The sequence below is a fragment of the Heliangelus exortis genome, chromosome 23 (assembly GCF_036169615.1).
Source record: "Heliangelus exortis chromosome 23, bHelExo1.hap1, whole genome shotgun sequence".
In the NCBI taxonomy this organism is placed as follows: Eukaryota; Metazoa; Chordata; class Aves; order Apodiformes; family Trochilidae; genus Heliangelus; species Heliangelus exortis.
In genome coordinates this window covers 1164998-1178071 of record NC_092444.1, presented here as the reverse complement: position 1 = coordinate 1178071, position 13074 = coordinate 1164998, and the positions used below count along the sequence as shown (strand labels likewise).

General features: G+C 48.5%; 1 protein-coding gene across 1 annotated transcript in view; it reads left to right on the top strand.

Annotated features, from left to right (window-relative positions):
* DISP3 (dispatched RND transporter family member 3) overlaps positions 1-13074 on the top strand; it is a 127667-nt gene that overhangs the window by 37951 nt on the left and 76642 nt on the right. The window contains exon 2 of the mRNA XM_071767188.1: positions 4625-4762. Within this exon, the coding sequence (XP_071623289.1) occupies positions 4628-4762 (135 nt within the window). The 5' untranslated portion in view covers positions 4625-4627. The remainder of the gene's footprint in view (positions 1-4624; positions 4763-13074) is intronic.

Genomic DNA, 13074 nt, shown 5'->3' with positions numbered 1-13074 from the left:
TGAAGAGGAGGAGAGGGAGGGCCCCACACAGGAATCCAGGTTTTTGGGGCTTTGATTTGAACAAGGTGCACTCTTACATGTTATGCTGTAAGGGTTAAAAAGATGTCCCCTGATGAGTGCAAGAACTCTCCACTCCTGCTTCCCCATTTCCCTCTTTTAAACCTTTGCTTATAACTCTCTGGCTACCAGTGCCACTTTGGAGCCAGAGGACTCCTTCATCACTTTTTTTTTCAGGTTCCCCTCACTTATTCTGACTGTTCTTGGTGATCTGCTCCAGTTCTGGTCATTTTTTCTTCTTTTTTCTCTTATTTCACACACATTTCTTCAGCCATTAGTCTACAGTAAAGCTCTAGATCATAGCTCAACTCAGATCAACCTTTGTCCTTATGTTTTGAACAGTAACCTGCATTGCTTCAGTTTGTACCAAACAAAGAGATATCTGTGTTCTTTGATGTAGCCTGAATCAGAAGCAGCTGCTCTGCTCACGGGTTCCAATGAGATTTCACCCAGTCCATCACAACAAGGTCCATCTTGCCATTTTCCTTCTGCTTTGCACATGTCTCAGAGTGATCCAGGCTTCCAAGCAGCCACCTGCCCCCTGTTTTTCCCATCTGTCTCTGTGTGTTCTCAGTGGAGTCTCCAATTCCTTAAAGAGCTCTTTCCTTCTGGTCTAAATCAGATTCATCTGTACCCTTGGAATAAATTGTACAATTGTTTGGGCATTTCTCCAGGAACAGTTTGGCCCCTTTGTCATGGGGGATGGCTTTCTGCTCAGCCTCCCCTTCTGTAATGGGCTGAAATTGCACTGCTTCAGATGGCTCCTCCAGTGCTGCCACTGCTGCCTTTCCTAAGAAGGAGAAAGGGGAAGGAATAGATCAGTAATTTGGTTCTAAATCACTTCCCCAACAAAGGCAGTGCTGAAGGTCACTTGTAATGAAGCTGTCACATGGGGAAGGCCCCACAATCAGGCAGATAAAGGAAAATGAGGCTGGAGGTGGGTTCATGGTAATCTTGAAAAACTTCATGGAGATGCAGGGGTCTGTGTTGGAGCTCAGGATGCTAACAGGAGGGTAATGAGAGAAAAATGCCCGTGTGGGCTTTCCCTTTTGTGGCAGGAAGCCCAGCATGGCCCAGGACACTTAAACCTTGCACTTGGGGCTGAGATTCCAGGTGGATCTTCAGCAGTCCCTTAGTGCTGCTTGTCCCTCAGCTCTGTGCCTCCACTCTCACCCTGGCTCCCAGTGAAACAATCTGTTTATTGCTTCACTTTTGAAGCATTTCCTGCCTCCTAATCAGCCTTCTTTCCCCTGGGATTTCCCAGAACCACAATGCAGCAGAGAGAGGTGGGGGAAGTAAGGACAAGTAAGGCTGTCCCCTTATAAACAGCCTTGAGAGCAACAGAGCTGCTCAGAACACTGGAATGGGTTGACCCTGCCTTTATGGTGAGCCTGTAGGATCATTGGAATAACCTCACTAAAACCCATGGAAGGGGGGTGGAATTTAGTGTGAAAATAAAAGAACTGCTGCATGTTTGGTGGCGTCACCTGGTGTTGCCCTGTGGCATAGCAGCGAAAATGGATCTCTTCCAATATTAAAAGAAAAAAAAAAAAAAAAAATCTGAAATTTTCCTGCAGAGCTTTTGTCCTAAAAACTCGTGTCCTTGGTTGCAGGCTCCTCTGCCAGACAATGTACCTTGATGTCACATGTCCTCAGCCAAGCAGAGGTCCAGCTTTTCCTGGTGGAACACATAATTGGGCAGGAGAAGAAAGAGCAATTGTGGGACACAAAACCAACTCTCCACGGGACTCTTCACAAAGATTTCTCACAGTGGGAGCTGGCCACGTTCCCCTGCACTGCACAGATACTTGAAAAGGGGGCTTGGATTTCCATGGCAACGGGTGCCTTCTGCTGCCTCTGGCTGTCTGTCACTCTCTGGATCCGTCTGTCACCCCTGGGGCTCTGTGTGTGATGGACAAAGAGGGAAGTGTGGCTGTGCTGGGGTCAGACATCCTGGGCAAGGGAATGTTCTGCAGATACCTGGAGGGGGGGAGGCAATGGGAAGTTGAGATGAGATGGGCAAAGCCTCCCCTCTGGCTCAGACAGGACCTGGCTGGTTGAGCCATTGTCTGGTCACTAGAAAGCTCAAAGGCATCACAAAACAATCTGGATGTGCCCTTGTCTGGCTCCTCTTATCTAGAGAGCTCAGGTTTTTCTCTAGGTAGGATGGCTCAGTCTCACAGGGAGCCAGTCACAGTGGGGAAACTGAGGCAGCACTAGGACGTAGCTAGATACACAGAAAAAGCCAGTGCCAGAGCTAGGAGCAGGGTCAAAGAACATTTCCTCTGTTCCCCATCTCACTGTGAGGAACTGGCAGCTCTTATGGAACTTGTAAAGTAGGAGGATACTCCTGGTTATTTCTTGAAATCACCTCTAAGAAGAAAAAAGCATTTAACCTTACATACTTAAAATAGTGGGTAAAATGTTATAATGGAATGGAGGAGAGTAGGTATAAGAAGATGAAGGGAGGGAATTGTGTGCTAAGAGATAAGAGTGGGATGGGCTGAGGAGTTTTCTTTATTTCTGGGTAGGATTGAAGTGGAGGAGAAGGGTGAGGTGCAGTAATGGTGGTGTGAGGCTCAGTGCAAACTCAGAGGCTAAGAAAGTCTCTGTCTGCCTTGACTTCATCCTGACTTCAGTGCAAGCTCAAGACCTGGCACAAATGTTGATTTCCATGACCCATGTACTCTCCAAGAACTGCAGGAAAATGTGGGTAGCAGCTACGTGAGGGGGTTGGACTGAGAGGGATGGGGCTGTGTCCTGTTCCATCCTGTGCAGGGGGATTGGTGAGGCTGTGCTGCACAGGGGCAGGCTGAGCACTGCCCTCACCTGCCTACACTGAGGGGGAAAACCCCTTGTCTTGGAGCTCTTGGGGACACCACTCATGCTGTGAAAGAGATACCAAACGACATGGATCCCTCAGTGAGTGGGATGGAGAGATCTGCAGCCCCTTTGAGAACTGGGTTATCCTTAGGGAACTGCCATGCAGGGGAGGCTGAGAATCTGTAGGCTGGCAAAGCAGCATTTGCCTCCTCTGAGCCAGTGTGGTTATATCTTTAGGGCTCTCAGCAACGTTTATGGCTGAGGAAGGGTGTAAATCTCATCAGATTCAAGTCCTCCGTGGATAATTATTCCCTCCTTCTCCCACCCCCACTCCTCGTGCCCTCCTAGCCTGGGTATGAGGTGCTGTTCACAGACTAGAAATGGAAGCAATGCTGGAGAGACAACTTCAAACCATGTGAGACACAGGGTGGGAGGTGAGGCAGAGGGTGGGAGGCAGCTTGCCAGTTCCTGCTCCTTCCCACGTGGAGTCAGTCCCTAAGCTTCCTATCGTGCTCATCTGTGGGAAGCTTATTTCTTCCATTTCCTCTTAAAATGACTTGCAGCCTACAGAGCCTGGAGCAGGGCAGCTGCATGCTCAGAATCCTAAGGTGCCATCCCTAAGAGGAGAAGGTGACACTTTAATTCCACGTCAGGACTCTGGTTTGGCTCTTGTGGTTTATGGCTTAAGCCACCCCCTTATCAGCTGATGATTGTCCTCACCTGGGGGCCCCAGCAGAAGGGGGGGCAGCTCTTCACACCCCTTTATCTCCCTCTGGGCAGGGCTGGGTGTTGCCCCCTTATCAATCAGCTGATGATTGGCCTCACCTGAGACCACCAGCAGAAGGTGGGGCATCTCTTCACACCCCTTTATCTCCCTCTGGGCAGAGCTGGCTGCCACTCCCTTATCAGCTTATTGGCCTCACCTGAGACCACCAATCTTTCTTCCCTTTCATCATGCTTTCAGCCAGGCTTAGCAGTATTTTTATTCCCGAGGCCTCAGGAGGATTTTTCAGCTCCTGAGGAATCCCAGCCAGGCACAGAACCTGCTCAGGGTTGTGTCTGTAGGACTGCATCCTGCCCTGAGGCTGGAGGAGAAGTGATGGGCACTGAAGCTCTGATCACCTGGCAGGGGGAGGTTTGGGGCTGCTTGGCAGGGTGCAGGTGGGTTGCAGGGATGCTGTGCCTGGAGAGGCTTCACTGGGCATCACCAGCTGGGCTGCTCCAGGCCTTGCAGTGGCAGGCAGTGGTTCCAAGGCATTAGGACTGGGCTGAGGGTAGCATATCCAGTCATTATGGCATTAGCTCTTCATTACATGCAAAGTGGAGCTCGGGGAGGAGCCCAGGGACAAAGATGGAGAGGAGGGAAGCGGCTCATTAGCTGCCCAGAGGAATCAAACTGAACATCTCTTTTTCTGAGAGAGGCTTTGTCATTGCCCACAAAGGACAGATCTGTTAGAGGTGCAGGCCTGGCTCAAGGACAGCTGTGTGTGTCAGCATGTACAGGTGCTAACACACAAGCAGAACATCTCATCCTGCCCCAGGGCCAACAAACACCTACAGAGCACATCTTGGATGCTCCCATGTTTGAAGAACAAGCATCCTCCCTTCCATCACTGTTTTTGCACGTGTAGCAAAACATGCTCTAGCATCTCCAGACATGTTAGGGTGCTTTTTAAGGACAGCTTGCAGTCCTGTCCAGCACAGTCACATCTAACACTCTCCCATGTGCTTACTCTCCTACCAGAGCATGCCCAGCAACAGCACCAAGCCTCCTCCTCCTCCTCCCTGGATTCATTCCTCTGTGCTCACACTGGGAAATCCAGTGCACCCTGTCCCTTCAGCTGTGACATCTGCTCCTGTGCAGCTTCATTCACCAGAACAAGTACGTTCTTGCTTTTTCCTTCCTTCTAATTTTTCCTATCCTGGTTTCCATGAGTTCTGCTGGCATGCACTGAGCCTCCTGCAGGCATCCCACTCTTGCAGCAAATGCAAGGCCTGCAGGACTGGGCACCAGGAGCTTTCTGGTGTAAGACCCCCTTCTCAGGGGCCAGGAGCACTGCAGCTTCCATGTTATTCTGGATGGAGCACGGGAAACAAATTCCCAGTGGTCTCTTGGCTCACCCACCAATTGCTGGACTTTGCCTTCAGCACTCTCTGTGCTTGGGACATGGATCAGGAGGCCATTAACTTGTTTACTCCATGCTCCCAGACCTCTTGTTGGACAATATATCAACAAAAAAACATTTGGCAAGATTTATGGGGCCGTTGCTGCCAACTGTGGGCTGTGGAAAGTAAAAAAATGTCCTTTCCGAGGCAATAAAATATAAAACGGAACCCAATTTCTCTCCAGGGGAGGAATCATTATGTTTGACAGTGCTGTAAAACACATGGTGCTACAGCATGGAGGGCAGAGCCAGAATAAACTCTGCCTCTGGAAACCTCATTCATTGCAAAGCTGGGATGTGTGATTCATTGTAAAACAAGACAGGAAGGGCCTTGGGTGGAGACAGCCTCCCTGCAGCCTTTCTCTTCTCTGAAAGGACTGGAAATCCCTCTACAAGCTCTGTACAGATGATCCAGACCTGATTTTAAATTCATTCAGTTAAATTGGAGCAAGTACTCAGGGTATATACAGCAAGACTGCTTCGCTCCTTTATTAAATCAGTTTAACTTAATTGGCTCATAGAATGGAGTCCTAGGAAAGTGTTTTCACCAGTGAAATTGCACCAATTAGAAACCAGGCCTGATAGACCTGAATCCTCTTTGTGCCAGAGACTCTGGGCTTTGTACAAGGACTTTGTGTAGGGGAGAAAGTAACAGCTCTCAGCTGAGTCATTTCCACTTGTGTGTCTGCCTGTTTATCCCTCTTTTTTCTGTACATACCATGCATCTCTGGCAGGGAAATCCTGGCTACAACAGCTTGAGTTAAGTTACACCATGCCAGGGAAGACCTGTAATCCTAAAATCTACCTGAGGCAAGGGAAAGGGGAGGTGTTATGTCAGGCAGGAATGAAGGAAGAGGTGAGAAGGTTGTAGCTGTAGGGCTCAGCTGTTCACACTACAAAACCAATGCAAACTCCATTGTCTCATCCCCTGTGAGGCTCAGCAAAGCTGTGTCAGCCTTCCACCTCCTCTGGGTCCTTTTAGCTGCATGCCAACGTGTCCAGTTCTGAATAAAATCAGATTGCCTCAAGACTGGAAACTTTTGATGTTCAGTTCTAGGAGGGCAGTGATGAAAAGAGAGCCCTTTGAGAGGAAGAAAATGTATACTGGGAAAATCTGGGATTTCTGTCTTCCTCTAGGCTGACTTCTCCTGGAAATACCCCCTGTTCATGCTTTGTAAGCATTGCAGTAGCAGGGGTGTCCCAACAGTCTCGTGGCTGGCTGAGCTTGGTGCTGGATAACCCTTGGTAGATGAGGCAATTTATATTATAGATAAGATAAAGATAAGGTGGACCTGTCCTTCCTTCTGTGTATCCCAGGGAATTCAGTGTAAATGCAAGAAGCAGTGAGATGAGCTGAAGCCAAGGCAGCAGGGCTTGCCAACAGCATCCCTTGTACCAGCAGGAGACAGAGGATTCCAGGAAGAGCTTTCCCTGCACTGCACATCCCAGTGCTGAGCTGGGGCACTGCAATCCCTGACAGCTCCCAAGAGCATGGTAAGAAAATTTTGAACAAATGCTGTTTGGTTACCAGTACCAGAAGGCCAAGGTTCATTCAGTCCTCAGGACTGCACCTTGTTAGCTTTTTCTTTCTTCAGTCCCTTCTTTTTTAAATTAACAAGTTTATCTTCTGTAATTTTCTTACATTCAAATGTTTTGCATGTGACTGGGGCCTCTCTATGGGTCCTATTGAATCCAACTAAATCTCTAGAATAAGGGCAATATGGGCTAAATTTTCACATGGTCCCAAGCTAGAACCAAACTCCCTTTATTTCTGAAATGCTGAACTACCTGGGAATTCTGATCCATGGTAACAAATGCCTGCTACTCCCTGCCCTGGCTTCTCCCTGGCTCCTTCCATAAAGTGTGTTCTGTACCTCACAGCCCCTGTGGCAAACACACACAGGGACCATTCCCCCCTGGCTCTGAAACTCTGGGACAGTTTCACACACAGCAAGTGCTGCACAACAGGTAAGTGCATTATGTAAGGCACTCCTGATGTCAGGCAAAGGTGTTGATGTGATTATGATGTGTGAAAGAAAAGGAAAAAACCCTCAGAGGAAAAAAAAGAGGTGAAAAAACACACTGAGAGCAGCAATTTCTTGTTTGGACAAAAACTGCTTCCAGTGAAGAACCCCTCTTTTATTTCTCCTGCTTGTCCTTATCATCTTCCAACACCACCTCTCCCTCTCCTATCAGGAACTGGCTCTGGGGTTTATTCTTTACTATGCAAGCTTGTCATGTCTGTGTTTAATGAAGTTTAATTATCTTCTGAGATTCGATGAATAATTAGGAATCTCTTCAAGATGCAATCACGAGCACTTCATGGTTCATTAATGGTGGAAAATCAATTGTAATTCACATAATCCCCCTCTCCTGACCAGCCATATGCCTGGCCCCTCTGTGCACCTTGTTCTTCCTCCCTCCTTTCAGAATACATTCACCTGTTTTCCCATGAAACAAGTCAGAGTTTAGTTAGGGAAGGGGCAAAGAATAGAGAGTGAGGGTAGAGAAGCCCACATGTGAGCTCTGTCACTTGCTGTGGGTGCTCTGGAGGTGTCCTCAGGCTCTTTCCTCCATTCAGAGACCCCTCCAAGGTGCAGTGACCTCCCTTTGGGAATTGCCTTTGGCTGTGTACAGCTTTTCTGCCTCTTGATCTGCTCTTCACTTGAAACTCAAGCTGCATCTCTCCCTGCTGAAAAGCTCCTGAGATCTTTGAGCCTTGGCCCTGGTTGAAAAGTAAGACTTGGAAGTTTATTTTTGTTGGGGCTGGAGGTGTCAGCCCTGGCACAAGAGCTGCTCAGTGCCATCTTTAAGTCCCTGGCTGGCAGGCAGCATGTGAATCCAGCTGCTCAGTGATCCTGGAGTGACCTTTCTAATTGAAAGTCTTTAACCTTTCTGCACAATTATAAATACAAAATCTTACTGAATGCAGGAAAATAAAAAAAAAAAGTTGCTTTTTAATTTTTTTTTTTTTAGAAAGGTTAAAGGATTGAAAAATAAAAGAGAAAGTGAGACAGAGGGATGGAAATTAATGCACTTGAGTTGTGGTTTCCAGCAGCCCCAGGAGAGTTCTGCAATGAAGATGACATTTCCATACAATTGACATTTCCCAGCTGGAGCAGTCCTCTGATTTGCAGCTGCTGGTGTGCCAAGGCCATCATGGAGAGGATCATTTACTTTCTCATATTCATCAAATGGGATTTAGTTTTCCCTCATCCCCATATACCCCACATCTGCTTTCCAGAACTGGCACAAGCTCCCAGCTCTGCCTTTCCTTCACCTTTTCTAGGGGTGACTTTTGCCAGACCTCCTGCTCTTTGAGGTCTCTCTGGAGTCTTGCAGAAGTGAGAACTTCCTTTTTACAGGAAAGGTGGATGGGGTGGGAACAAAGTTTCTCATGGTTTCAGCTTCCAGTTTGGGAAGAGAGTTTCTGTGTGGTTTTCCATTTATTTGTATGGTTGGTTGCACATTTTTTTGTGTGTACATCACTTCTTGGCAAAAGGTTTTGTAGGGTACTTACAAGAACCCTTTGCAGAGCAAAAGAAAAAACCCTTTATGGCTTTTGGGGTCTGCAGGTTTGTACATAGGATTGTTGCATCTTACACACAAGTCATTCATGGCTGATACTTTTTCCAGGGCACAGGTTGCTGTGGAACAAACCAGCTTCTTTTCTTTTTTGTAGAATTTTTTTCCAGTGCATGTATCAACCCCGAGATTATGCTCCGTGGCACTCCACTGCTTTGAATCTGCTTAATTCAATTGAGATGAGTAGGATATGCATCTTCAGCTGAATTATTCCTCTTCAACAAACACGTTGCTGCAGCAATCAATTGGCACGTAATTAACAAACAATAACTATCTTATTAAATCTAAATGAAATGCAAATGCAATTCAGATTAATTTAGATCCCTGGTGATGAGTTCCTTTGCTTCCCCTTCAGCCACAGCTCCTCTGGAACCAGAGCTGCTGTCACCAGGTACAAGAACTGGGCAGCCTCCAACCAGTGTTTCCTGGCTGCCTCGTGCAGGTCACCGTGGGCAAAGCTGGATCAGTTCAGGCAGAAGTCCCCGTGCATTTATTCACCTTCCAGTCCTGGTGCTTTCCTAGAGGGGCACTTCAGACAGCACAGAGATCAACTCCAGCCCTTTCATAGAATCATAGAATCACAGAATCATAGAATGGGCTGGGTTGGAAGGGACCTCAGAGCTCATCAAGTCCAACCCTTGCTCCACTCCCCCCGTGGTTCCCAGCCCATGGCACTGAGTGCCACATCCAGGCTCTTTTGAAATATCTCCAGGGATGGAGAATCCACCCCTTCCCTGGGCAGCCCATTCCAATGCCTGATCACCCTCTCTGCAAAGAATTCTTTCCTAATATCCAACCCAAACCTCCCCTGGCAGAGCTTCAGCTCTGCCAGGGGAGGTTTGGGTTGGATATTAGGAAAAAATTCTTTAGTCCATGCCCTCTTGTCCCACTGATATCTGCCCAACCCCCCCCTGGCTCCAACCTCCTTTCAGGGAGTTGGAGAGAGTGATGAGGTCTCCCCTGAGCCTCCTCTTCTCCTCTTCTTTCTTCTCACTCCTTGCTACCCAGCACTGCAGCTTCTGCCTTTGCTCCAGCTCAGGGTTATTCTCAGGATCTCCAGGCAGTGCTTTGCTTCCTCTCAGTTTGGGAAGCTGGGAAGCTGCAGCATTTCCCTGGAAGCCACAGCTGCTGTCTGTGTGCTCACTGCTTGGCCTGGCAGCCTCTGGGCCCTTCCTGCAGCTGCTCCCCTGCTTCCTCCTCCAAACTGAGCCCAGTGCTGCTCCCTGAGCTTAATGCTGGTGCTGGCTGGGAGCTGGTGTGCTGCAGGGAGCATCCTGCTGGCTGGATGGCTGGGTGGGTGGGTGGAGGGATGGAGGGATGGGTGGATGAAAGGATGGATGGAGGGATGGAGGGATGGATGGAGGGATGGAGGGATGGATGGATGGAGGGATGGATGGAGGGATGGGTGGATGAAAGGATGGATGGATGGATGGAGGGATGGATGGAGGGATGGGTGGATGAAAGGATGGATGGAGGGATGGAGGGATGGATGGAGGGATGGAGGGATGGATGGATGGATGGATGGAGGGATGGATGGAGGGATGGGTGGATGAAAGGATGGATGGAGGGATGGATGGAGGGATGGAGGGATGGATGGATGGATGGATGGATGGATGGATGGATGGAGGGATGGATGGAGGGATGGAGGGATGGAGGGATGGATGGATGGAGGGATGGAGGGATGGATGGAGGGATGGAGGGATGGAGGGATGGATGGATGGATGGAGGGATGGAATGAATGAATAAATGGAATGGATGGATGGATGGATGGAGGGAGGGAGGGATGGGTGGAATGGATAAATGGAATGGATGGATGGATGTAGGGATGGGTGGAATGAATAAATGGAATGGATGGATGGAATGGATGGATGGATGGATGGATGGGTGGGTGGATGGATGGATGGATGGATGGAGGGATGGAGGGATGGAGGGATGGATGGATGGATGACAGCAAACTGGAAACCCCAGCAGGTTGGTGCACCAGGCTGTGCTAGCAATGCTGTTGTCCTGATCAAAGCTGAATCCAGGTGTTTGCCAGCTGCACACTGAGGAATAGGAATTGGATGACAGGAATGAGAGATAACATTTCAGTCCTGGTTGTCCCAGATTGCCATGGGACATTGGTCTGCAGTGCTCAGGGCACACAGCTTCAGCATTCTTCAAAAGTGAGGCAGAATCACTACATCTTTCTGGGGTCCTAATGTCTTGCAGCTTCTCTGAGTCAGGCTCGTCTGGGCATGCCATGGTGTTTGGCCAATGGGAATGCACTGTGCAGAAAGGAACAAAGCTTCTAATATTTCTAAGGCTTACAGGAATATTATTCTTTTTATTTATTGTTTGCATTCACTACAAACACTAATTAGCAGCCTCTCAGGGGAACATGCTAGCTGTGCATCCTGCTGGGACTGAAAACTACTGCATTCATTTCGTGTTAAGTTAATGTTTTAATTAAACTGCCCCCTAATTATCTTAACTAGCTTTTAAATAATAACTTTCCACTGAACCATTCCCATCAGCTGTTAGTTGGCTGCCTTCTGCTTCCATAGATCTGGCTGGCTCAGAAAAACGTGGCAGTGGAATGGCAGGAGGTTTGGGAAGGGGCTACATCCCCTGTCATGCTCTGTGCAGAGTTTGCCTTCATGACAAGGAGATTCCAGGGTGAAATGGAGATTGTGGTGCTGGCAAATGTTCCACCATTTATCCACGAGCTGTGTGCCATGAGGGTTTTCCATACTCATGTGTCCACAGGTTATTCCATCTTCAGGGCAGCTGAGCCCTGTGGCCATCCAGTGGCAAATGATTCTGTTTCTGCAGTCACCAATGGGCCTGATTCACAGTGCATAATTAATGGGGGTCAGCCCTGGCTGGGAGCAGGGTCTTGGCACATTGGGATAATAATAATCATACCAATATATATTTTTATAGTATTTTATTATAATATATATTATAATAATTACACCAATAATAATTGGTATAATAACAACTTGCAGCGGCTGTTGTGCCTTGCAGAGCTCACCACACAAGCTTAAGAATTCCTGGTTGTGTCTTGTGCTCAGTGAGGACTGGAAAGAGGAGCAAGTGTATCCAGAATTCCAGGCATTCCCCAGAATGTGGATGTTTTCCCTTCCTGCAGCAGTACTTCCCATGCTGGGAATTAGCTGACTCCCTCCCATTGCAGCCTTTCTTCCCCCTGCAGCCCCACCAACCTTTCAGCACTGCTCTCTCGTGCCAGCCACACTCCTCCCTGGGCTGGGAAGAGCCTCAAGTGTGGAGAGGACACCTGAGGCAGCAAATGTGCCTCTGGTGGATGGGGTGTGCTGGGGTTTGGGGGTGTCTGTGTGGAGCCAGGACTCCCTCTGGAAAGGCTGCACAGTTCTGCAGACTCTGCACAGGCAGCAGTGCTGGTGAGCAGGTGCCTGACTGCACACTCGTGGTGATCAGGTTTGATTCAGAACTCTGCAGTTATGTCTTATTTAAATGTTCTCTGCTGGGTTCTGTTCCCAAGGTTCTGATCTATAGATCCTGTCTCATGCAGTCTGTCAGCCTCCTTCTTCCTGCTTGTTTTGCTGAATTTGTTTGAAACCTCTACCACAAAGCCAGGAAGAGATGGTGTGGAGGGAAGCATCCCAGAGGTAGCAGGTGAATGCACGTAATCCTTTATTACTTGTGTCACCAATTCAAAACCATCAGCTCCCATTTGGAGCTGTGTGCTAATTAGACTTTTATGACAATGTGTATTTGAAAATAATTAGAATTACAGTGCCAGCATGTGGCTAATTCAGCCCCATGCTCTTGATTCAGTGAAGTCATCAACTGGTGACTTAATTAGGTTGCCAGAGTGCATGTGGATGTGAATAGCCCTTGCTCAGGTGCCACCACAGCCACCTGCCACCAGGGAGGGGACATGCATGCTCCTTGGCATCATGCAGGCTCCTGTCTAGATTTTGGGGGTATAAATGTCCCAGGACCCTCAAACATTTATGTTGGGCCAGGAGAAGAGAATACAGTGGGTAAGATGGCAGAATTGGGTGGGGTGGGCACAGTCTGTCCTTTACCTTCTCATCCATCAATGTTTTCTCCAGAGAGCAGAGGAGCTGCTGTGTGGGGATTTGCACCCCGATGCTCCAGCACCATCCTGTTGGGATGCAGGGATTTTTCAGCTGGGGCTGGAGCAGCACAGATTTCTGCCACATCTCTTTAAAATCAAAAGTGCTCTAGGAAGGGGCAGCCCTGGAGTTAGTGATGTGCATTTGTGTCTGTAGCTCTGTGGAACGAGACATGGCTGAGACCAGGGATTTGTCTGACCTAAGACCATCAGCAAACCTTGGGGCAGTGGTCACTGCTGGCACACCAAGGCCATTACCTGAAAGAGAAAGGTTTTCCCTTCTTTCCTATTCCCCTGATTAGTCTGGCACTGCTCCAGAGAGCTCTGATGCCAGATGAT